This window comes from Condylura cristata, unplaced genomic scaffold (assembly GCF_000260355.1).
Source record: "Condylura cristata isolate star-nosed mole 26May11 unplaced genomic scaffold, ConCri1.0 scaffold00014, whole genome shotgun sequence".
Taxonomy (NCBI): domain Eukaryota; kingdom Metazoa; phylum Chordata; class Mammalia; order Eulipotyphla; family Talpidae; genus Condylura; species Condylura cristata.
The window spans coordinates 24,484,791-24,511,203 of NW_004567115.1; the positions used below are offsets into that span (position 1 = coordinate 24,484,791).

The 26,413-nt window shown below is 44.6% G+C and overlaps 1 protein-coding gene across 3 annotated transcripts in view; it reads left to right on the forward strand.

The window, feature by feature from the left end:
• PLEKHA2 (pleckstrin homology domain containing, family A (phosphoinositide binding specific) member 2) overlaps positions 1-26,413 on the forward strand; it is a 55,132-nt gene that overhangs the window by 16,746 nt on the left and 11,973 nt on the right. For all 3 annotated transcript variants that reach the window (XM_012724734.1, XM_012724735.1, XM_004682259.2), the window contains 7 exons: positions 9,215-9,271; positions 15,176-15,224; positions 16,727-16,824; positions 21,714-21,854; positions 22,376-22,522; positions 22,811-22,879; positions 23,247-23,317. In XM_012724734.1, the coding sequence (XP_012580188.1) occupies positions 9,215-9,271; positions 15,176-15,224; positions 16,727-16,824; positions 21,714-21,854; positions 22,376-22,522; positions 22,811-22,879; positions 23,247-23,317 (632 nt within the window). The remainder of the gene's footprint in view (positions 1-9,214; positions 9,272-15,175; positions 15,225-16,726; positions 16,825-21,713; positions 21,855-22,375; positions 22,523-22,810; positions 22,880-23,246; positions 23,318-26,413) is intronic.

Sequence of the window (26,413 nt, forward strand, 5' to 3'; positions counted from 1 at the left end):
TTAAGGAGATACCTGGATTTATTAAATCTCCTCTGGAGATTGTCAACAGTGCTAGAAAGCAGGACAGGAGGCAAGGAAGCCAGACAGAGGTGGGTTGAGGCAGAAATGGCAAAAGGAAGTTGTTCCTAGGGACCTGGACGTCTGCCTGTTCCTGGGTAGTAGTCACTGGTTCTGTTTTTACAGATGTGGGTACAGTGACCCCATGGCCTTCAGGCAGCCATTGGACATACCAGCTATTGAAGTTACTGTGAACCAGCCAAAAGGCAGCCAGAGGCCAGTAACCATGTATCTGCTGGCGGGGTAGTTACCGGTGCATGTTGGGATGAGCGTGTGTTGACCAGATCTAGCCTGCAGTGGTTTACAATTTAGAATCACTGTGGCGAGGTAAGGAATTAGGTTTTTTAATACAGACAGTGATGATGCTACACTAGTATAGGATGAAGCCCATTAGCAAAAAGGACTCCTATAAATGGAAAATGTCTGTTATTGATGATGACCACTGATTTGACTAATGCATTTAAAAGCCAATATGCTGATAATATCAAGCACACAAATAATTCTTGAATAGAAACAAACATTGGCTGGATTTCCCTTAAAACGCTGCCATGATATTATGGTACCACCACTTGTATTTTAATTTGATGTTGGTCCCTGCTATGACAGAAGAGATGGAACTACTTAATTAAGCTGCTCTACTTTATTACTATGACCTACAGAGTTACTATGTTTTACTTGTACAGCAGTGCTTGTGTTCCAACCCTCTAATGCCCACTTGGCTGAGTAAATTGCAAGACTAAATTATATAGCCCTTGAACAAAGGATAAACAGAAGCATGAAAACATATTGTGCCAGGTTGTTCTTGTCAGATTTATTCTCTGTTTTCTCTTTTGCCCAAAAATTGTCAGATGCTTTCACTTTCCAAGGGCCATAATGTGAATTATGGTTCATAATATCTGAAAAAGATTGCTTCTTTCCTAGTAACTCTGAGACTTGAATAAAAGCCCTTCATTTTGTACCTTATTAAAAAAAAAAAAAGCGGAAAACAATTCTTCGCTTTGAACTTTTGCTATACCCATAACAGAATAGATATTTGACTGCATTTTAGTAAAAGGATACAGAAGAGTGGTAGAAAATTTTATTAACTGATAATGTTTGATGGGTGATAGTGTTGTTTTAAAGGCTAAGTAAAAATTAGTATTTTTTTAAAAAAAATTTGCATCATATACTTCAGCATGTCAGAATGCCATGAACTAGTAGCTTTCTTTTAAAATGAACTATTGTGCACATTGTACAAAATTCAAAATATGGGACAGTTAATACAGTAACAATTCGCCCCCCCCATCCTAAACCCCTCATACATGTTCCCATAGCCAGGAATAGCGAGATTACCAGTTTCTTGGGTGTCTGTCAGAGTGCTTCTCCGCACATACAAACATCATAATTTTTGGATCTTCAGCAGTTGTTTGGGCAAAGTGTTTTCAGTTCTTGACTTTTTTTATAACTGCTCTGGTGACCGTACACCATGTAGACACATGCTGTCTGTGGAAGTCAAGCATTAAGTGGCACTTCTTCCCTGCATTTGACCAGTGTTACACAAAATCCTTTTGGGAAAAGAACCCCAAGAACCCCTCAAGGACAGGTCCAGTAACAGACCTGTACTTTTATTAGAATGCAAACGCTGCTAAGGGTAATCTGTTACCTTATTAATGTTTTTAGAGTGAAAACATTTTAGAATTTTTTTAGTGTTTTTGGAATTAAAAATTCTTTTTGTTGAGGTAACACTGATGTACAGTGTTGTGTTTCAGAGCTACAGGATCTTCTCCTTCAGTCATGACTACACCTTAGCCACCTGCCAGGCCGCCTGTCGTCCACTCTAGTCCATGGTGCTGCCTCCCCGGTTTGGCCTACCCCTCCCTATATGTGGCCTTTGGAAGAACATAAAATGCTAAACGCACAAATTAGTTTTATATGTTTTCGGCAGTGATTTTATTATTTTAGAAAATTTTACCATTCAACAAGATCTATTTTGTCTAACTTAGAAAAAAGAAAAATTAAGAAGCACTTTGGGACAGTTTTGTTAATAACAGTGTGTTTTACTGAGTTTTAAAATCCAAGCAGCTAAAGAGGAAGAAGCTAGAAAACCCAGCAGAGGTTTCATTGTGATATAATTGTTCTAAGTTTTAAAAATTGTCTTTGGTTAGAGTGTTATGTTTTGCTTAAGATTTTAATCTTCAGTATTTGTTTAATATATCTACTATATAAGTCTATATAATACTCATATTTTATATAGAAAAGAATGCTGCTTTATTATTAAATATAAATCTCTATTATCTGAGAGAGACTGCCTGTTACCTTTTGCTTCAGAATGTATTTTTATTAGTTAAGTCAACTAAGCACAGAATACTTTGATGAATCTGTTATTTATTTATTTTAAAATATTTTAATTTTTATTATGCATACAAGAACTGGGGTGTAGCCAGAGACTGGGGGGGGGGGTAAAAGAAGATTCACCAGACACAGAATGGGAAGCAGGACAGGTGGATCTACTAAATACAATGCTGAGGGGAGCAGTGGACCAGACAGGAGAGGCCTGCTATGCCATGTGGGTCACCTCCTTGACCGGGGATTGAACTTATATTACAGTGGCTGGTGATAGCTTGATAGTGCTGACAGTTAACCCTTTGTGTCACCAAGGAGGCCGATGAATGACATTATTTAGAGAAAAAAACCTTTTTTTTTTCACTTCCTGTCTTCATCTGTCAAATTTGTGTGATGACAAGAATTCTCTTATCTCTGACATACTTTCTGTGGAGATTAAATAATACTCATGAAAGTGCTTTAATCAGTTCTGAGGTGCTACAGAGATGTTATTTGTTAGGAAAATTTGTCTGGCAGTGACAAGTGAGTGGGGATGGCTGGAGTTGGAGGTGACAGGTAGGAATTTGTCCTGGAGCTTCCTCCCCTGTTGACTGTAGTAATGTGGTGGGGAGAGCCAGGGACAGAATTAAAGGCCTCATGAAAGAAGAAAATGACAGAGTTGCTGGCTGATGGAGGGTGAAGTAAAACAGTAGCTGGTTAACTGGGGAGGGAACATGGAGAGGCTGACGGAGGTAGGGACGCTGGGAATGGGGCCAATTAAAAGGCAGAGGGGAAGTGATGCTAGAGTTTGAGGCCAGCTCTGGGAGAGGGTTGAAGAGTTTATTTACAGAGTTTAAGGTTTTAGAATCACTTAAGTGCCCCCAGAGATGGAGTTTTGGACCATGGTTATATCCAGGGGATGATCTAGGATCCAGGTCTTTTTTTTTTTAAGATTTATTTATTTGTGCATATAGAACTGGGGGTACAGGCCAGAGGTGCAGGGGCCATGAGAGGATTCACCAGAAACAAAGTGGGGAGCAGAACAGGCAGATCATCGAAATACACTGCTGAGGGGAGCAGCGGCTGGGCCGTGCCATGTGGGTCACCTGGGCAGGCAGGGATCGAACTCATGTGGAAGTGATCATAGCTTCCTTAGTGCTGTGCTTTAACCCACTGCGCCACCAGGAAGGGCCCGAATCCAGGTCTTTGATCACATCTTTGGTTCACTAGCACCAGCATTGGAAGAGGGAAGTAAAGAGCTGGCAGTGGTGGCCAGAGACTGTCAGGTCATGAAGTCCACCCTGGCAAAGCTGGTGCTGGCGTATGTCAACAGGAAAGACGTCCACATAATAGGACAATAGCATGGCAGTTTATGACACAGAATTGGCTTCTTAGGAAGGCCAATTCAAATGCATGTTTTGAACTGGAGTATGGGGAGAGTGGCCATGGCTCTTCCACACGTTAACCTGAGGTGTTTCCTTAAGTTAGTGTTAGAAGCTGGAGCTACAGGGTAAAGGTAGATGCATTTGATACCACAACAGCAGTTAGAAACACTGTCCAGGTCACCTAATGCTGGGACGAGCTAGGTGACTTTCCCTTTGGTTACTCTCACGCAAGGGTGAGGGCAGTGGAATGTGGGGCAGAGGGAACTGTGTCCCTCCCCTCCATTCCTGTCACATCACTCTGCCTAGGCAAATTCTTTTCTGTCTGTCACATTCTTGCTGTCTGCTAGGCACCTGGGAGGGAGACAGAAAAGGAAGGCAATACCGGCATCTGTCCTTCTTTTTCCATTCTCTAAATCCCTGGTCATTTGGAGTTTGGCTACCAAGATCCAGTTTAACTAGTTCCTGCCCCACCCAGCTTGGGCAACTATATAGGACTTCTTCTGGTGTTATCCTGTTGGTCCTGCTCTTGTATTTACCTTTCATTGATAATCAACGCTTAGGTAATGAGCAAGTCTTGTCTCATGGGAAGAGGCACAAAGTAAAAGAAAGTGCATGAGATTTGAGATCCAGGAAGGGTTAGGTGAGAACATTACCCCGACGACTGACTGCCTGCGTGATCTTGAGCAAGTTGCTTTACCTGCTTGACCCTTAGTGTCTCCATCTGCAAAATGGGATTGCTAGGATCAAGCGACAGGTATGCAAGAGCATTTAATAGCAGGCCTGGTACATTAGAGACTCTAATTGTATATAACTTCCTTCTCCTTTCTCAACTGTGCTTTGCCAAAATACCAGATTGATGTCTCTGTCTTCATTTGACTCTCTTGAGAAAGCTCTTTTCCAAAGTTGGGCCTTATGGTACTTTTGGGGTCAATGATGAATCATCAACAGTATCTTCCGATACTGACTTTCTGTGAATTTATAAATCTCTGCTTGGGTCTTCTGGTCATTTCTGTGCTCCTTACACCCGCTAGAAGATGAGAAAAGACATGAGACACATGGGTTAATTTTTGTGCTTCAACAAGAAATAATGTTGCTTGTAGGGTCTCCCTAGTGGCCTTTGGGTGAAGTCTCAGAGCTGTCGCTGCTCTGGCCAGGGAGCTGACCCACAGAGCTCAGTGGAGCTCTCCTGTCTCGAAGGCTGCTCCCCTCAACAGTGTATTTCAGTAGATCTGCTTGTTCTGCTCCCCACTCTGTCTCTGGTGAATCCTCTCACTCCCATACTTCTGGCCTGTGCCCCAGCTCTTCACACGCACACACACACACACACACACACACAAGGTTTACCATGGGAGGCACCCCACATCTGTGTGATTATCTTACTTTCTTCTTTGGTAATGCAAAATAATAACCTCTATGCTTTCTACTCATGGAGTGAGGACTCCTTTGAGAACATCTAAGCAAAAAAACAAAGCATTAACAGTGTCTTCACAAAACCATCAGTCACTTGACAGTAATCTGCCTTATATCCTTCTTTGTTTCTGAGAATTTAGAAGTTGCAGAAGTATACACGTTGCTCCTTACATCCTCATGCGTGATTGCTGCCAGTCATGAGTGGTGCTAGAATCTCCTTTCCTGCTCCCTGCCCACTACCAAGCTTTTCTCTTCCTCTCCTCTGTTTACTGCCAGTTCAGGAGGGTCAGTGAACTTCTCCTGACTTGCAGGCTGTTCCCTTCAGCAGTGTTTTTCAGTAGATCTGCCTGTTCTGCTCCCCCCACCGCCTCTGGTGAGTCCTCTCACTCCCCATACAACTGCTGTGTCTCTGGCTCAGTGGGCGGGAGGCATCAGTCTCTGCAGCAGTGGGCCTCAGCTCTCCAGCACAGTGCAGTCTCTGACACACTTCAAAAGTGCCGATGTCCTACCCAGCCCCGTTAAAACCCTGGGGCTGAACATGGTTATTAATTAGTTTGCTTAAAACTCTCCTCAGGACCTTCACATAAGCGACTTCCCCACCAGTCAGTCTCTATTTGCCATCTGTTCAGGTGCTTCCTGTCCTCCCTAGCACAGTCCTCAATTCCTCTCCCCAAGTTTTTGATCTCCTTTTAGTTGAAACTTGGTTCTTTCCTGCTCCTCTTATCTGTCCCAGGTCAGGGAATGTAAACTTGAGTGACACCCAAGTGTGAAATATGAACACATCCGTCTTCCCAAAGAAATTTTGTATGCTGATGGTGGATGAGAGCTGTGTTGGTCTTCCGGCTTTTATGGGCTGGTTTGGGAACTTTACCACCTTGCAAATAGGGTTTCATTTAAAAATTGAGGAGTCTCCTGTGTAGAACAAAAATTCTATTTATATGCTCACTATGCTTAAACTCTACTAAAAAGAGACTTAAACTTACAGAAAAGTATGTGCCAATACATAATCCAGGGCAAGATTTTGTCACTGACCAATTGTTCTCAAACCTAGACCTATTCATTGAACCCTTGGGGACTTAAAAAAACGTACATATTCTGACCACATTCTACATCATTCAAAATACTTTTTCAAATGAGGCTTGAAACCTGGCCCTTTAAAAATGAGCTCTCCAGGAAATGCACGGGATTATGGTGATGGCACATGGGTGATTTGGTGATGGGAAACCCGCGGGGATTACAATCGAGATGGAAAAAAAAATGTACAAAATGATGTAAAAATAAACTTATGTAATAAAAAAATAAAAATAAAAAATAAAAAAAATGAGCTCTCCAGGAGATTGGGATGTGCATCAGAGATGGAGAAGGACTAGTACAGATGAATTTGGAGGAAGGGGAGGTTGGGGCAGGCTGCTGAGGTGGACAGGGCTGCCCCTGGAGGATGCTGTGCTGCTACTGGTCTGCGGCCGCCTCGCCCCACGTGCTGTTTCTTGGCTCTCATCCCCTTGACATCTGGTTGCCAAGGCCTCAGCTCAGACATGTTGGCACCTTCCTCCTTGACCAGGAAGTGTCTGCTGGGGCTGAACTCTAGCTGTCAACATTAATCTCATAGGTGCATTAATCTCCTGGGTCCAGTAACTGGAGTGACACGTGCAATTGGAATGATCCGTCACTTCAGATCAAGGCTCAGTGATCCTGGGGCTGTTTTCTCCTGTCATTCATTTCCTCTGGGTGGTAAGGAAGGTGGGCAGAACTTTCAGACATTAGTCATATTTTCCTGTATCTTTCCTCCTGAAGCTGGAGAAATGAAGGGGGTCAGGGGATGGAGGGTGGAGTCTCCTGGAATGGTGGAGGGATGGAGAGAATGAAGTAGTTGAAATCTGATCAACTCCTGTCTGTCATTACGTGTGGGTTAGTATATGAATGCCTCCCCCAATCCCACTTGATCACTCAGAGTTCGGGATAGGGCTCTTGAGGCCTCTGAGCTGTGGTTTGGGGTGAAGAGCATGAGTTGTGCAAGACCAGCCCTGAGATTTGGCACTTGCATATTGTCATTAGTGTTGTGGGTGGGGAATAGGAACCACCATGTGTTTGGCGCTGTCCGTACATTTTCATGTAATTCTTGCAACAAGCCTATGAAACAGGCCTTATTACCCTGTTTTATAGGTAAAGGAACTTGCCCGCTCATGGACAATAAAGTCACAGCTAGATTCCAACAGTACAAGCCTTTAAATTACACTGCGTTGCTTCAAGTGTCGTATGTTACTTTAGATAGTTAGACCTAAAATGACTTTTCCCCTGCCATAGAATACATTAAGGGCAGTCTCTTGGAATGATCGGGTCAGTTCACTATTAAACTTCAGGACATTTACTAAATTTCCTTTATCGGAGATTCACCTCTATTTATCATTTTGAGATACCCCAGGTAATAGTGGCCTCAAACTATTTTTTGAGACTTAAAGCAACAATTTAAGAAGTGACCAAGAGTGTTGAATAGATTCTCAGATGCACAGAGAATGGATTTTCCAAGGTTGTGATTTCTAGTCATGGCCATTTCTTTGTTACATTGCTAGCGATTCTGACTCTGTGTGAACTTTTCTCCCACAACAAGCATTTCTCCTACACAGCGGGGCTGTTCTACAATTCAGCTCAATTCTGACACTTTCTACTTGGAGATAGAAACAGATCTGACAGGTTAAGGGTTTGATCCAGGAGACAATCCTCTGGGCACCCTCTGGTGCTTTTGAAAATTGGCTACGGATCAGAGGTCCCCACATCCCACCCTCCACCCTTAAGAGGGTTCCATTACTAGAGCAGCTCACAGAGCTGAAAGAAATGTTTTGTGTACTAGATTTGCTTTATCAGAAAAGGATGTAACTCAGGGACAGCAGATGAAAGATACATATGGAAGGGAACCGAACAAAGGTATTTGTCCTGGTGGAGTTTGGGATCTGGCATCATGCATGTGGAAGTATTCCTGTTCACCAACCCAGGAACTTCTGAGCCCCATCTTTTGGGGGGAGGGTTGGAGGCTTCATTCTATAGGCATAGTTGATTTAAGTCGCTGGCTCTGAATGTGTGTGGCACAGAATGGATGGGGACTCAAAGTTCGAAGTGTGTAACTGCATGCTTGGTTCCCATAGTGACCAACCCTTGTCCTTAGATGGCTGGCAGACATTCCAAAGGATGTCACATTGATGAGCAAAAGACACCTTGGTCACTCTCATCACTTAGGAAGCTCCAAGGTTTTTAGAGCTGTGTGCCAGCAACAAGGAGGAAGACCAAATCCATATTTCTTACTACAAACCAGTGTCACAGTTACTATCTCTGTATCTTCATTGACTCATTTCTGACACTAAGGAAATAACAAAACCAAAGAGACTATGCCAAAGTAGAAAATTGCCAGACAAGGTACCTGTATATTTCTTGCTGTTTTTCTAGACAATACCTGGTGTTTTTATAGTGTTCAGTCCTTACTTAGTTTGTGCTTAAACTGCCTTATGAAATAGCTGGAGTAACTACATTTTAAAAGTTCTGTTTTGTGTGAATCTGCCCCTTATTTATTATGAAAAGAATTTGAAGTGGTATAAAAAAGGGTCAAGCCAGAGCAAAAAGGATCAGAGCAAGCAGGACAGAAAAAATATTATAGCAAACATTTGTTGAGAGAGCACAGTTTCAAGTGCTTTCTAGTGTATTAACTCTTTGTTACAACTGCCTTGTGAAGGAGATCCTGTGCTTTTATTTTCCATTTTAACACAAGGAGAAACTGGGGCTGGGTGGGTCAGGAACTTACTCATTATCAAATGGTTACACTCACACCTTCATCAGTAGCCTAGAACACCTCTCTGTTGGTAGCATGGTCCCGGATCTTGCCACCCATCCACAGTAAGAATTACCACATATTTACAGGGGAGCAAAGTGAGCAAAAAGATGGGTAAACGACGTGCCAATGGTGCAAAGCCAGTAAGTGGCATTAACAGAACTAGAATGTTGGTCTGTCTCTGAGGGCTGTGTCTGCTGCTTCACATAGCCTCTTCTTACAATGAAACCCATGTGTCTTTCAGAACCTGGCAGTTGGGGCAGGAGCCGTTGGATCTTTGCAGCTGACCTACATCTCAAAGGTAACGTTCTCTTGGAGCTCTGGAAATTCACGTTCTCTTAAGTAGTTCAGTATCTGAATGGGAAGAAGTATGAAGTCCTTGGGATTGGCATTTGAAGATACTGCTTGGGCGGTAAAGTGCTCCTTCTTCCTCAAGTTTGCCTGTGGAATTCCTGGGAGTGGTGTGTGGTTAGGGAGTTCCCACAGCCCCTTACCTTTGGGAGATACCAGTTCACAGTGCTCCTGCAAAGGAGGGGTAGGTTGGTTTGGGGAGTGGGACATGACCCTCTTTGTAATTGGTAAAAGGAATACACAAGGAACAAAACCGCCAGTGACTATAAAGGAATCTCCCAAAGAGTAGAGTCAATAGGAAAGTGTTGGGGTTGCACTGGAATTTTATCATTCACCTGGACAGGGTTGCTATAGAGGGAAAGCTAAGAATGTACCAGAAGATACTCAGATATGCCAGGAAACTGTTTAATAGCCTCCAGATAACTGCTGGAGAGTCTGGCTATTAGGATAACAGCCATCCCCTCTCCATTTTAGTGCTGAGAACTGGAGGGAGACGCTGCTGGTTGGTGAGGCCTGCCCTGTGCTAAATTCAGCTTTTTTTTAGTAGTCCCTCCCAGAACAGGCACCAGAGCTGACCGGTGATGCAGCAGAGATAAAAACGGCTGGGGGATTTAGAGTTGCAGAAAGAGGAACTCTTTGTCCAGTAAGGAGAGCCAGCTGGCACCTAGCCAGGACTGAGGTTCCGGAAGTCCTGCTCTCCCCATTGCACCCCTCATTTCGGGCCTCTTGGAGACCGCTGCTTTGCTCAGGTTTTCCAACCCTCTGGGGGTTGAGACAGGCGTGAGGGACCCTTATTTACACAGCTCCTGTTTCTTTCTGTAATATTCTGTCTCCTTAGCTGGTCAGAGGGTTAGTTAAAGTGAAGGTGTTGTAAAGGCCACAGGCAGTGCATGGCCATGGCTGTGTAGAAAAGCAGATGACGCAGGGCCCTATCTGAGTGGAAGAGAGGAGACAGTGACCTCAGAGAAACCGAACCAGCCTTTGAAAGCTGGGCTTTGCTAGCATTGCTTCGGGCAATTTGTGCAGGTGTTGTGCCTGGCTGGCCTGAGACCTGGGCGTCCTTCCTCCTGTCCGGTCTTGCTCTGAGCTTGTTAGGTCATTTCTCCAGGATATTAAGGGAGCCTCAGGAATCCCTCCAGAGGTGGGGTGAGGTAGAGAACCTCAATAATAAAGAAACTCAACCGTTAATAAAGACTGAATACAATCTCCTGCAGAAGCATGATTTATAAGCAGGTCTCAGAAAGGGTTTTTTAAATTCTCAGTTTTGTAGTCTGTCTCGTTTAGAAAGGATGGACCTGTTTTTTGTCTTTCCTGGGGAAGGGCAGACCTGGGTGGGCGGTTTTTTTGTTTTTTTTTTTTTTTGCAAAACCCACAGCTGCCACAGGGTCAGGTTACACAAAGATGAGAGCCTTTAACTCCTGCCAGACCCAATGCCATAAAGCAGGGGTTTCCCAGAAAACATTAGCAGTGGGATGGGATCAGAAGCAGCATTCCAAGTCCTTTGCTGTTAACCCTCAGCTCTCCCCTCCCAGAGTAAAGCGTTGAACCTGCGTCAGTCTGGCTTGCTGATTCCATGTGACCTCTGCCGGGGAGGTGCCTCTGCATAGCTGTGTCTTGAGGGCTGGTGTTGGGAAGATGAGGTCCTTCAGAGGCCACCAGAGAGGAAAGCTCTCACGTGAGGTCATCCAGAGCTTTTGTGACGGCAGCGGAACCAGTTTGACTAGAAAATTACTGAAGGTGGCCTTTGGTGCCACCACCAGTTTGTCCGATGGTGCTTCTCCTCTCCAGTAGCCACACTGTCCCACCCACAGGTGTGCCCCATTTCGTCTGAACTTGCCCTCGGTTAGGCAGAAGGAAGACCTTCCTAGAACTAACTTTTTTGGGTGAGAGGGGGGTCCTGGGTCTTTTGGAGAGCCTGATGGCAAGTGCGTATATGTGTTTGCACACTCTGACTTTGCTTGTAGTTCAGGCTGTCGACTCCCTGAAATAGGCCCAGAGATGTCCACTAGAACCCTCCTGATCCTCTGATCCTTCTTGTCCTGCTCTTGATGCCAATTCTTGGGGCAGGGTCTCTCTGGACACTGGGCCAGGGCAGCACCAGAGCTCCAAGACCTTACTTGTTGCTGCTGCTGCCAGAGGGCCCCAGCTCCACTTCCGGCCAAGGCAGACAGGGTGGGGCCGTGAGCAGTGCCCGCCACTGAGAGTTTGCTGCTCTTGTGGTCTGTGTTTGATCTGATAAGAGCAAGTTCCTGAGAGTCTGCTTAGCTGTGGAGGAGCTTCGTCTGCGTCATTCTCCGAGTGCCCGTTGACCCCTCACAGCCCAGCTGCGTGCTGCTTGTGTTACCCCAGGGCCCACCGGTCTACCCTGACATGCAGCTGACTCAACTGGCCACCTCGGGCTATACAGATGGTTGTGCTTGGCTGTCCTCACAGGACTCAGCTGTTAGCCACGCTTCTGTGGGATTCACTGTTCCTTCTGACTGACCTGATCACCATTGTGGGGGTTGGCGGTGGGGGAGAGTGGGTTATCAATCCTGGCAGCAGGCATTCTGTCTTCGCAGTTGTCAGGAGGTCTGGGGAGTCCAGAGCTGCCTCTTGACATAAGTGAGAGTCCCACTGTGGCCCTTGTCTCTGATGGGTGCAGTGATAGGTCAGATTACTGCTTTGTCATGCTGTGACTATAAAAAAGGAGACTAATAATTTTACTCTGGCTCTGCTGATAGGGAAGCTGATCAGAGAAATTGGGGGTCTTTCTTCTGGTAAACAGCCCATGAGGGCAGATGTAGGACATTGATGTCCACTTAACTCAGTAGGGAGTTGCTTGAACAAACCATCCTTATGTTGTAAGCCATGAGGCATGAGGTTAAGTTATACATGTGAGTGTATGTCATCACACACCTCATGACTGAAAACTGGGTAAGGGTATGAAAAACAAAAAACCAGGCAATCTCTTTGAAAACTTCAGTTTGTATTAAGCAGAGGGGCTCAGCATTCTCACAGGGTGGGCTTCTAACATGTGTGATGAGGTGCACCACTCACCATCCTAACAGGTTGAGAAGTGTCTTGAGTGTGCTTTCTCTAATCAGTGGTAGATGGCAGTTCCTAAGAGAAAGGATAGTTCCTAATAAGTCAGGGAGGGCCTCAAAGTTAGTGTTCTATGCTCTTTTAAAACTAAAAGTGGGACCTCCCTGGTGGTGCAACGGGTTAAAACGCAGCATATGAAGCTATCCTCAGCCATTTCAGCACAAGTTCCATCCCAGGTCAGGGAGGTGACCCACATGGTGACCCACATGGTAGACCTCTCCTGTCTCACCCGATGCTCCCCTCAGCAGTGTGTTTCAGTCGATATGCCTGTTCTGTTCCCTATTTTGTCTCTGGTGAATCCTCTCACCCACACCCCACACCTCTAGCCTGTACTCCAGTTCTTGTATAGATAAATAAATAAATAAATCTTCAAAAAAAAAAAAAAAAAAACTGAAAGTACAAGCGGGTCCCTGGGAGAGGTAGGTTCTGAGGCCCAGGACAGTCAAGGCACCTCCCTGATGGTCATGGAGCAGTTCGTGGGCCCTCACAAGAACGTGTATGCCTAAGGACAAAGACAAAAACCAGTCACTGACAGATCACAAACTCCTGCCAGCAGGATGAAAGCACATTCTGTTGGTCAGATTGAACTCTGGTTTCTGAAACTGAACTCTGGTTCTGAAACTCTGGTTCTGGTGCACCAGGAGTGGCAGAGACTTGACTGAATTGGGGAGTTTGTGTCTGAACTCAAGATATATGGGTTTACCTTTGCTTAAATTACAACTATTTTAAGATTTTCTTAGGCCCTCAGGCCTCCACCTCATGGTCCACTTCATGGTCAACCCAGCAAAAAGCACCCACATCCCTCATTAAATATAATTACTTGGCTCTAAATATTTGAAAGGATTTTAATCATTCTACTCTTAGAATGATCTGGCTGTGAGTAGACCATTTAATTTATGATTGGCTCTGATTTCTCTCCAGTCATCTTGCATTCCCGGGGATTTTCAGGGAGTAGGAAAATTGAAGCTACAATTACTTTCAAATGTAATGAAATTTTTGGAATGTTTAATTGAAACATTAATGAAGTTGACTTAATATGACATGTTGTAGGCATTTATTAAGTACTTGATGAGGTTGCTGTCATGTTCTACAAACATTAAACTACTAATGTTGAGAATTCCATAATCATTTTGTGGGTTGGCATCCACACATTTTTCTTTGGGTTGATACCTAGGAGTGGAATTGCTGGGTCATATGGCAGATCCATTTTGTCTCTTGAGAATCCTCCACACTAATTTCCATATAGCTGGACTAGTCTACATTACACCAACAGTGCAAAAGATTTCCTTTTTCTCCATATTCTTTCCAGCATATTCCATATTCTTTCTGGGTTTTTGCTTGCTTGTTTGTTTTTGATATGGGTCATTCCATTTCACTGTGGTTTTGATTTACATTTCCTGATGATAAGTCAGTGTGAACATTTTTCAAATGCCTGTTAGATGTCTTTTCATTTTGGTTACTGTCTGTTTTGCTATAAGAAACTTTTTAGTTTGATGTAATACCAGTTGTTTATATTTTCCTTTGTTTTTCTTGTTGCTGAAGATGAATCTGTAAAGATGTTTTTGAAGTTTATGTCATGGAATGTTTTGCCTTTATTTTCCTCTGTGTATTTTATGGTTTTGGGACAGACCTTATATTTATATTTTGACTTGAGGCTTTTTTTTTTTTTTTTTCAGTTTCTAATATGTCTCCTGTTAAGCAAAAACCACTGAGTCCCTAGATGAGAACTTAAGAGAATGCACTTGGTTGGAAAGGAGATTGAGGAAATTGTCTGAACAGTTCTTAGCCAAGGGCCCAGACAGGGGAAGGAGACTGTCCCCTTAGAAATTTCAGGTACAGGGGTGAAGGCCTGCTCCAGGAAGGGAGGTTCAGTCTCCCTCAGAGTTAGGCATCTAATATGTGTGGGCAAATCTTGAAACAGGAGTTGCTTTACTGCATTTGTCCAGTGCATTCATTCAGATCCGAATAAGGTGAACTCGTGTGTGTGTGTATGTATGTGTGTGTGTGTTATCTATACACATGTGTATATATATATGTGTGTGTGTGTGTGTGTGTGTGTGTGTGTGTGTGTGTATACACCACCTTGAGGGTAAGATTTAAAAACAAGAGAAATAATACAACGGTAAGTGGAAAATATTTCTATTTTTTTATACCTTTCCCTTAAATACACACACAGACTCTTTGATTCCATGAGCTCTTTGGGCACATAGAAATTGCTAATTTTCATGATTAAGTAATAAGCATAGATACAAAGAAAATTGATCAGTGGTTCCAAATGTGGTGAGTGGTATGCTGCCTCACGTTCGGAAGCTTTGAATGAAATTATATGTATTTGTAGCAATACATCTTCAATCTGGAAAACTGTTTAGGGAGGTGACTTGGGGTTTGAGAGAGGAGTAAAATATTGCCAAATGAGGATGTAATCAGCACAGAGATTGTGGTCCAAAGAGAATTTTATCAGGAATTTGTGGGTTTTGTCAGGATTTAGGATTCAGAAGATGAACACAAGCACCAAGGTAGTGGTTATCCCTAAAGAGGGGGAGGGTAGCATCATAGAAGGGCTACTAAGACATAAGAATGATAGTCACCTGTTCATCTGGATGGTGAATGCAGGTTTCCACTTAACCATTATTTTTTAAAATGCCCATTTGTATTTTATATAACCTTGTTTATATATGAAAAGTTTCACAATTTAAAAATCTGGAAAAAAAATGTTTTACGACCCTGTTAGAAACATATTTATTTTTTTTCTTTTTTAAATTTGATTTAGGTGAGCATAGCTACCCCAAAGCAGAAGCCAAAGACTCCATTTTGCTTTGGTAAGTACTGAACTGGAGGGTGGTGAGGGTGAACTCTCCTCCAGTGACTTCCTCTTTGGTGTAGAGACAGTCCTGTGATCCCATGTGACTTCTACTCTGCACATATGAGTGACTTCAGTCACAGTGATGTTCCTGGGCCTCAAGGGATAGAAATTGTTTGCTTTGGTCTCATTGCAGAGATTGTTAACAGGGACAGAGGTGCAGAAATGAGAATGTTTTCAGTTTTTCTGACTCTGTAGTGTACATGGTGACTTGACCTCATCTTTAACTTGTTTCTAGGAACTTTCATCTCATAGCAGAATAATAATAGTGTCCTCAGAGAAGGTGGCGTCTGGGAGAAATTCCGGGGGCGGGGGGTGCTGGTATCAGGAAGAGGATAATAGAAATGAGTATCTTGTTGTATCAGGAAGAACATAATAGAAATGGAGTATCCCATTGAGGGCCTTAGTTACCAGATGGTGACATTGTGTGGGTGACATAGGGACTGAGTTGCTCAATAGGTGCCTCAAGTCATTGAATTGTTAATGTTGGGGTTCCACTATATTCTCAGTACTGTAGTAAGTGCTATGAGCAAATACTAACGAATAGTTTCTCTTATATCTCTAGGATGGTTCTAAATGTAAACTTCATTAGGCAAGGATCTTGCTATAATATTCCACGACTGTATCCTCGATGTGTAGAGTGGTTCCTGACATATAGTGGGTATTCAACAAATATTTGTTGAATGAATTGTGGGAACTAACAAATTCTATTTCTACCCCTTGATGCTCACTTCTTATAGCTCAGACTTATTAATACTAGACAAATAAAAGGATTCTTGAATGGTCCTCTTTCCAAGCTCTTTCAAGTTGGTTCATACTCCTATGGTACTCTTAATTCTCCCATGTCTTTGAAATATTGCTAAACTCAAAATGACTCAGATTTTGAGGCCAGCAGTTCTAAAACAATCATCATCATCATCATCATCATCATCATCATCAACCCAGAAGTAAGTTGTTGACCTCATAGGGTGTTCAGAGGAAAAACAAGTTAAAAATGAGGTCAAGGTCACAGATTTTATCTCAGGCAAGTTTTGTTCCACTTCCTAACCACATTCAAGACTCCTAAACAGGCTAGTTGTACCAGAGGAAACAAGATACATTGTCCAAACGTGTCTGTAGCCTCATGACTGCAAGTACCGTAGCTCCTCTAAATGCCATTCAGCTCTTCTTGTGGATAAATGGTGGACTAGCAACCTCATCAGTGTGCAGCAGCTCAGTAAGGCTGTTGTCTGGTGTTGGGCTTCTTTCTTGTGGCCAGTGGAACAGCCCAACATTAAGAGAAAAGAAAGCCCTGGTAACCTTCTGCTTCCCAAGTGTTCATGTGAGTGACTTAACACCATGGGAAATTTCTTTGTAAGGATCTCTGCTTTGCTATCTGAAGCACCTTGATCTTGTGGAGTGTTTTTTGTGTTGCATGTGTTCTGAGCTGGGTTTTTCTTCCTCCTTTCCACAATTTTGCAGTCATCAATGCCCTGTCTCAGAGGTATTTTCTTCAAGCCAATGACCAGAAAGATCTGAAGGACTGGGTTGAAGCCCTGAATCAAGCCAGCAAAATCACTGTACGTATGATCCTTTTTCTTTTCTGGAGGGAAGTAAGTGCCTCTTCCTACCATGGGGGTTGGGGGAAGAACACAGATGGCAGTAGGGCCATTCCCAAGAACATATTCCACACCCAGCTTCCCCTGACACCTAGCTTTCTTTGTACACCTTGGCTAATTAGCCACAAGTTGACTGTGAGTTTGTGTATGAATCAAGTTCAAGGGGAAGTTTAGAGAGTATCTCTTTGTGCTTCCTCAGAGGACTCCTGGCTAGTCATGTTGTGAGTAATTCTGGGATGCTGATTCAGTGTGGTGGGATTGGAAAATGAATTACTGGCTGTGAGAAGTAAAGGGAAAAGCATATAAGAGGGAAACCTGAGTTATTCCCAGCTTTGGTGAAGGGAGTGGAACTTTTCTTTCTTCTGTAAGAAGTTACAGGGCAGGGAGCTTGGGGTTTTAATCAAATCCACCCACCAGTCTATCATGGAGAAAAGCTTTTCTTTAAAAGCATCACTGAATTAGTTCTCTGACCATTATATGAGTTCTCTCATTTTCCTTGACTTGATGATGGGAATTCCTTCCCTAGAAGTACAGAAAATGCAAGGGAGAAGGGTAGGAAGGAGGAGAAGGAAAACACAAGTTTTGGTGAAAAAAGCTAGACCTTTACCCAGTGTGGACAGACTTCTGGTATATAAATTAAGGTGTGTATGCTGTGAAGCTGGATTTTTCACATTGTACAGTTAGGAACGCTTACAGTCTGATGACTTCCAATAATAACCGTCAGTGAACTGGAGTGGATTACTCTCCCATATTCCCCAGCATTCCCATGAAAGAACTAATAGAATAAATCTGTATGCCTCTCCAACACTAATGATTCTGGACCCAAACAGAGTACAGTTTAATCAGCGAGGCACTTTTGCTTGTTAGCTTATTATTCTGATGAACCTGTGAAAAAAGAGAAATGGTGGGAGGGAAGGTGCTGTTAACTTACATGTCTGCTAACTTACCATGTGCTTGTGGATAAGGCTGTGGAAAATTTTCTTCATTCAGCTTGGGGTCTTCACCCTTCTGGGTTCTCCACAATTTTCATCACTGTCCAACAGTTTGTTCTCATTCAGTGTTTCCTCCTGGATGTCTACCTGTTCTCCTGACTGGAGAGTGTTATCCAGCCTGTGAGACAGAGGAGAGCCTCTTACCTTCCTTCAATGTTTTGAGCATAGAGTGACTCTAAGCTACTTTCCCTCTGCTTTTTTTCTTGGATAAAGAAAATGGAGATCACAGAGTCTTGTCCCAAGTCTAGAATTTAGTAAATGTAGAGCTGAGATTCAAGCCAAGACTTAAGAGTTTACAGGAGTTTATAAAAGTATTAAAAAACAAATGATGGTTGTAAAATGTGAGATTACATGGCACTTTTACATACATGCCTTCATTTTAGTCTCATAAAAAACTTAACTAGGAAAGGCAAGTATTATTATTCCCTTTTATAAATAAGGAAATGGAAATGCATAGAGATGAAAGTGACTTGCACAAGGTCATGCAGCCAGGATGGACCCAGTTTTTCTGGCCTCAGATCACTATTCATTTTATGCTAAGGGTCACTGAGTCCTGATGGTTGAAAAAAGCAATTGATATGTGGATTTTAGAAACTAGAGTCTCCCAGACCATTTGTATTCTTGTATTACTTTTCAAAGTCTATCTGTTAACTAACTGGATGACTTAAAAGAGCAGAGATTTATTCGCTTATAATTCTGGAGGCCAGAAATTTGAAATTGGTTGGCAGCAGTGACCTGACCCTTTTCTTTACTGCCTGGGAGATCTTTCCTTGCCCCTTCCAGCTTCTTGTGGCTCCTGGCAATCCTTGGAACTCCCTGGCTCATAACTGCGTTACTTCACCTCTGCTTCCATCATCGTATGGTCTGCGTCTCTCGCTGACCTCTCCTCCTCTTATAAGGACATCAGTCATTGGACCGAGGACCCACCCTAAACCAGTATGACCTCATCTTAATTTAATTACATCTGCAAAGGTTCTTTTCCAAATAAGGTTACTTCTGAGGTTATGGATAGACAATTCGGAGGGGGTGCATTATTCAACTCACTACCTTCCCAAAGTGAGTTGAAAATTGAGCAGTAAATCATAGCTCTTTCTACTGCTCCCCCCAGTCGTAAGTCCTTGAAAATTTCATTTCACATTGCAAATTAAGTCCAACAGAGAACATTCCATAGGTGGATAGAAGAAGAAACAGCTTTTATTAGAACTCTGGGAGATGGATGACCATAAAGAACAACCTGGCTTTTTGAGCCCAGGAATACAGTTATTGCTGGGTTTGTGCTCCACAGACTGATTTGGAAGCAGCCCACCGTGCAGGGAAGGGCATGAACCATGACCAGCAGCGGCTCTCTGAGTGGGATGCGAGATTCCGAAAAGTAATAGGACAGCCAAGGCTTTGGTCAGTGGGAACTTTCAAAGGCTACTTACCTATTTTTCTGGATTTTAGGAACCCATTAGGATCATTCAGAGGGAATTCCTGCTGTTCTATAGTAACTATATCACAAAACCCTTAACTATAATGAATACCTCTGAAGAATTCTATTATGAACCCAGAGTTAGGAAGGGTGGCAAAGCAGACAGTGGGGTGTCAGGCAGTCCTAGGGGTAAGTTATTTTATTTTAATGAGTTTTCATTTACTTCACCTATAAAGTGGAGACTGTCATGCCAACTTAGAAGGTTGCTTGAGATCCGAGATAATGCAGGAACATTTAGCACATTGCTTGGCACTGAATTGGAAGGCGTTTCCTACTGAATTGCTAGGAAAGGCAAAGAAATGGAAGCTACTGTTTTCCTGGGGCAACTGGAGAAATAAAGAAGATGCATTTCTGGCTCCATCTAGAGAGCTGGTGGACAGAGGTCACCCTTGCTTCTGCAGACTGAGGCAGACCAGGGAGAAGGGGCCTCAGAGTCTTCCTTGTGGGGCCCTGGTATAATCACGGTGGCCTTCTTCTTTTGACAGGAGACCACACAGAGTGGTCCCAGGTCTCTGAGCTTTGACACCATTCTTATGTGACACTGAGCTACAAGCTTTTGAAAGGCCTGGATCTTATGGCTTTTGACTCCTGAGGTTGGAGACGCAGGAGCAGACCAAAGCTTTTCTCATGAGGTCTGCAGCGACCTTACTGGCAGATGACCCAAGGCATTGACTTCTTGCAAAGGGGAGGCTTTGTTATGCTGTGGCCCCCCACACCGCTGGGTGACATGGTCTAGTCTCTTCCGTTATTTATCATGACTTTGGGTAAATGTCTCAACTGCCTGAGCCTCTCACTTTCTTAGACAACGAAAACTTTCATTGGAGTTTACCAACTGATATCAATGAGGTGGGCAGGGAGGAAGAAAGGCAGTGACATTGCAGGAATGGCACCTGAAACATGGCCTCCATGTTGGGGAGATGTGACATGCTGAAGAATACGTGCCTTCCTACAGAGAAGATGACCTCTTAGCTGGACATCTGAATTTTTATGTGAAATACACCAAGTTTTACAATGTTAATTGAAAAACATTTTCTAGGGCGTATAGAACACAGTGAAGGGTGCTTTTGGGCCACCAGTTTGCAACCTGTGGCCTGTTGATCTTAAAAATTCTGTGATTATTTTATCAGAATAATGAGAGAGGAGAGATGGTAACTCACTTTTCAAAGTCTATTAGTAAATGTTAGTAGCACCGTAATACTTTTATGTGTTTCTGAAGCTTTGGAATGTCTATCATGATAACCGTAGCAACTTTATAACATACATTTTATTCCTCTTCTCATTTTATCTGCCAGACACTTTGGATGTACAGAATGCAGTTTTCACGTTTTGCTTCAAGTCATTCAGTTAGTGACTGGATCAGGAATTCTATTCCAACGCACCTAAGCTCCAAAAACCCTTGCCCTGTAATTCTATACCAAGGTCACATTTGTAGGGTCTCCCTGCTTCACTTTTGCCTGCCTCGTTTCTGTTTTGACATCTTCTCTGGAGATCCCTACTCTCTGCTTTAGTAGGTACATTGACCTTGGACAGCACAAGTTTGAACTGCAAGGCCCACTTGTGTGGGTTTTTTTTTAACCAAGTTTAACCAAAAGCAGGTGTTGGCTAGCTGAGTCCGTGGAACCTGTGAATACAGAGTGACTATGTTACTTGGAGTTTTGACTCCGTGGGAACCAGCTCCCCAAACTGAGGCCTTGTTCAGGGGTCCCTCCTACTCTTTACCTCAGCTGCCATTTATTTTCTTTGTTGAACTCACCATGATTTGTAATTATTCTGTTTGTTTTCTTTGCAATTTTCTATTTCTTTAAGATGTATTTATTTATGCATACAGAAATGGGGTATAAGTCGGAGATACAGGGGCAGTGAGAGGATCCACCAGAGACAGAGTGGGGAGCAGAACAGGCAGAATGACAAAGCACACTGCTGAGGGGAGCAGTGGGCGGGTCAAGAGAGCTCTGCCGCGCCATGTGGGTCACCTCTGGGGCCGGGGATCCAACTTGCACTGCAGCAGCTGTAGCTAGCTTGCAGTACTGCGTCCTTACCTGTTTCGCCACCAGGAAGGCCCCTGCTTTGCAATTTTCATCAATCTCCACACCATGTGCACGTGGCGGATGGGGAGGCAGGACATGTGTCCATCCAGTTTGCTGTCCCATCTTTGTCTGTAGCCACAGAAGGGCTTGCTCTCACTAGGTGCTCAGTACACTTGTGGAGTGTGTGTATCTGTGTGAGAGTGGGTGAGGTTCCTGGTACTACCCCCTCTTTGGGGTGTGGGTGGGTGGAATGCCTGTGATTGGTAACCTTATAGCTTCTCACCCCTCCCCCATTCTCTTTTGGCTTACTGTTTTCCCAAGTCTTTTGTTTCTTGTTGACCAGGCTCTTATTCTTTCCAGGTACCTAAAGTGGGGAACCTGCCCCTGGCTCCCGAAGTTCTGAAAAACCTAACAGCTACCCCAACCCTAGAGAAGAAGCCACAGGTGGCCTACAAGACAGAGATCATTGGCGGGGTGGTGGTGCACACACCCATCAACCAGGTGCGGGGCCTGGGCTGTGGGGGCAGGGCCGCATCCATGTGCACTGGGGTGTGCTGGAGGGTTGTATCGAGAAGAGAGTGAGTGGGAGTGAGGGAACCAAGGCTGATGGGGTACTCAAAAATAAATAACTAAATAAATACAGACAGGAGGGTGTGAGTATGGCGGTGCAGAAATAGAGGCCACTGTCAGGAAGCCGTGTGGCCTCTCACTGTGGCTCCCGAGAAGACTAGTCTGCGTAACAGTTTTCTCATAGAGGAAAAGAAAGAGCAACTTAGTTCTGCACCATCCACGGGGGCTGGCACCCATGGGAATGGGGGCTGAGGAAGGCAATTGAGACCTGAAACTCCTCTTCTGGTTTGCATTTTCTGTCCTTCCCTTTCTGCTCAGCCTCCTGGAGTCTTGCTCTGTGAAAGCAAGTACAGTGCCTGCCGGGAGCAAAGTAAATGTTTTCTCATTTATTTCTTTTTTGACTGACATAAGTGGAGGGGGGAGGTGCTAATCCTGCTTATGTTTCCTCACAGAATGGTGGCGATGGGCAGGAAGGAAATGAGCCAGGGTCCCATGCCATCCTCCGAAGGTCTCAGAGTTACATCCCCACGACAGGCTGCCGTGTTCCTACCGGGCCCCCCCTTATTAAAAGCGGCTACTGTGTGAAGCAAGGGAATGTGGTGAGTGTCCGCACAGGGGCTGGAGGAGGTCTTGATGACTCCTGGGGTGTAGCAGCGGGGAGAGGAGGAACTTGGTCTTCCCAGCTTAGGTATCTTCTAAACTGGTGCAGCTTGGTGGAGACATTCACTCCTGTAGTCAGAGGCTTTGCCCCTGATGGGAAGAACTCTTTGCATCCGGCCGAATGTGGGGGGTATAGCTTCCATCCTGGGGACCTTGGTCCCCAGGACACCCTCCATTTGGAATGCTGAGTTCTCTTCCTGATGTCTGGCCCTTTCATTTAATTTCAGCGGAAGAGCTGGAAACGTCGCTTCTTTGCACTGGATGACTATACCATATGCTACTTCAAGTGTGAGCAGGTCTGTAGTAACTCTGGGACTCTTTTGGGGGTTCAGAGCAGAGAGAGGCTCACGTGGACCTACTGAGACGTGTGCATGAGCACACAGAGTCAGAGGTGCCCCGTCTTACCCTTCTATCCCGTGTGCACATTTTCATGGCGATATCAAACTGGCCCAGACGTCATCCCTCCTGCTCTGCAGTGTGCTCAGAGCCACAGAGCATCTTCTTGGATATTTTCCCTCACCCCTTGACTATTTTGAGACCTTGCCTTGTTTGCACCTTGGCGTTAGCCGACCATCTCTGATGAGAGGACCAGCGGTCAGCTGGTTAGGATGTGGCATTATTCAAAGAGCCTTATTTACCTGACTTTTCATTTTTTCCCAACAGGACCGAGAGCCACTGCGCACTATATGGCTTAAGGATGTTCTCAAAACCCACGAGTGTCTGGTCAAATCTGGGTAATTGTTTCTGTCTGTTCTTTTCTGGTCTATTCATTTGTCCTCTCAAATCTTCATTTACTATCCTTCTGAGACGAGTCTTCTTCCCAGGAGTGGGTGTGAGTCACCATGTCCACACTGATGCAGTTAGAAGAACACACTGGAAAAATGATCCCTTTTCTGTTACCTTATTATCTCACAGTGGCTCCTGAAAAGATGAGTCTTTATAATAGTTTTCTGATCGAGAAAAGAAAGAGCAACTTAGACAGTGGGGCTGAGCTGCTTTATTTATGCCCGCAGAGCTGTGGTACAGGCCAGAGGTGCAGGGGCGGTGTGAGGCTTCACCAGAGGCAGAGTGGGGAGCAGAACAGAACTCAGACTGAAGCCGCTGCTGCAGCTTGCAGTGCTGCATCCTAACCCACTGTGCCACCAGGGAGGGCCCAAGTGACTGTGCTTTTAAGCCGCTTCCTTTCTCTCCCTCCCCGTCCTCACCTTTCTCTCTCTCTCCTCTCCTAGATGCCTCAGATTCACTAGCATTTTAGCACTTCTGGTCAGATCACTGTTCAAGTCAGTATTGCCTCCTGAGTTTCTTATGACTTTTCTCTTCTTTGACAAAGTCTCTGATGTCCCATTAACTCAAGGGTGATTCACAGTAACTCTGTTACTGTTACTCCCACAGTAACTCTGTTACTCAAGTCAGTATTGCTTTTGAGTTTCTTATGACTTTTCTCTTCTTTGACAAAGTCCCTGATGTCCCATTAACTCAAGGGTGATTCACAGTAACTCTGTTACTCCCAAGGGTAGGAAGAACAAGTATTTTTAATGCTTTCCTCTTTCTGCATGGTTGCCCTCCAAGTGCCACAGTGAGTGGGGTGACATTGGGAGTGCCTACGCAAGGCATCCCCTGTGTCACTATCAGGTGTAGATGCACCTAGAACTAAACTTTAGAAATTCCCAGGATGTCCTCATTTTGGCCCTCAGTCTGCTGTCCTTTTTTTTTTTTAAGATTTACTTATTTATGCAAGAATTGGGGTGTAGGGCAGAGGTGTGGGAAGTGAGGGGATTCACCAGAGACTGAGTGGGGAGTAGAACAGATCGACTGAAATAACACTGCTGAAAAGAGCAGCCAGCAAGACAGAAGAGGTCTGCCATGCCACATGGGTCACCTCCCTGGCTGGGGAGAGAACTGCAGTAGTGGCTGGTGATAGCTTTATAGCGCTGAGATGTTAACGCCTGCACCACCAGAGAGACCCTCAATCTGCAGTCTTTCAGGACTCTGTGTATCTCTCCATTGCATGGATGGGGCAGGAATAGTCAGCATCATCAGAGAAGCTGTTAGCTGTGGGTAGACTAGTCTCATATGAAGGTGTGGAAAGTCTTGAATGAAAACAAAATGCTTTATAACTCAGGGAAGCAGGGACTGAAAGGGGACTAAACATTGGCAGTTGCAGAGTGCAGAAGGTTAGGAACATTCCCAGTGACCCTTTGTAATTTATGAAAGTAGCTAGAATGGAAGTTCCAAAGTGTGAGTCTGCAACAGGAGAAGGAAAGTTTGGGCATGACTGGATCTTTGGGGATGGCTCCTGATCCCAGAGGGCTGTGCAGATAAATGTCAAACCCCCTGTGCATGTTGGGGCAGCTTAGCAAACTCAGATCAGCTTCCATTCAAAGAGCATTTTGCACTTTGCCTATAGCTGCAGCTGTTCAAGTGAGGAGATCTGAACAAAGAGCAGTGAAGGGAGTTAAAGGTCACCAGGGAAGGAGTCCTCAAGGCTCAGCAGGTCCGAGGGAGAGGCTCTGTGACCCTGCCCAAGCCCAGGCAAGCAGTTTAGGGTGCCTGGTAGTCAACAGAAGTTTGTTCTGTTGAAAGGAAGCATGTAGCCTGAGGGTGGATGTGAAAGGGTGGGGATTTCCTCCCTGTCTGGCTTCCCCCTTACTACAGTACATGGGCCTAAACAGGTTAAAGGTTAAAGCACTTCAGCCAGAAAGAAGAGTCATCTCTACTTAGAAACTCAGAAAGTCATTGCAATAGTGAAATGTGTACTAAAACCATGGTTCTAGGACATGCCTTTCACCAAATGCCGGTGAGACCTAGTCTTGGATCTTCCTCACGGCCAGCCTCAGAGAGGAGGTCCTCTTACCTCCATTGTACACTAAAATGCCTTTTCCTTAACTGGAGTAGGATGTGGCTGCAGGTTCTTTAGTCTCCTGCTCCTCCTTTGCCTTGGGGACCATGGCCATGTCCAGGCACCAGCCGTCTCCCCCCAGTTCCTCATTCAGGAAGCCTCGCCTGCCCTCGGCCAGTCCTTTCTTGTGACTGGTCTACCCTTGGGATCTACTCTACTCATGGGCCAACATCTGCCTGTATATTTCTGGCTTTTTTTTTTTTTTTTTTTTTAAGATTTGTTCATTTATACATACAGAACTGGGGTACAGGCCAGAGGTGCAGGGCAGTGAGAGGATTCACCAGAGACAGAGTGGGGGAGCAGAACAGGCAGATCAATGAAGTACACAGCTGAGGGGAGCAGCGGACGGGCCAGGAGAGGTCTGCCGCGCCATGTGGGTCACCTCCGGGGCAGGGGGGAATTGAACTCATGCTGCAGTGGCTGCAGCTTCCATGCCTCAACCTGCTGCGCCACCAGGGAGGGCCCTTTTTTTTTTAAAAAATATTCTTTAATTGTGGCCCTCCCTGGTGGCGCAGCGGGTTAAAGCACTGCGCTAAGAAGCTAAAGCCACTTCCACATGAGTTCTATCCCCGCCTGCCCCGGAGGTGACCACATGGCGAGGCAGACCTCTCCTGACCCGCCCACTGCTCCCCTCAGCAGTGTACTTCGTCGATCTGCCTGTTCTGCTTCCCGCTCTGTCTCTGGTGAAGCCTCTCACCCTCCGCATCTCTGGCCTGTACCCCAGTTCTGTACAAATAAATAAATAAATCTAAAAAAAAAATATATTCTTTAATTGAGAGGGAGTTAGTATTTTTTTCCATCTTCATATAGTCCCCACCATAGCAGGGTATACACAGCAGGGATTCAGATACACTCAGTAATTTTGATGGATTCGAGGCTTATCATCAGTTTCTTCTCATGCCCTTCTTTGAAGAAGTTGGGATCTTCTAAA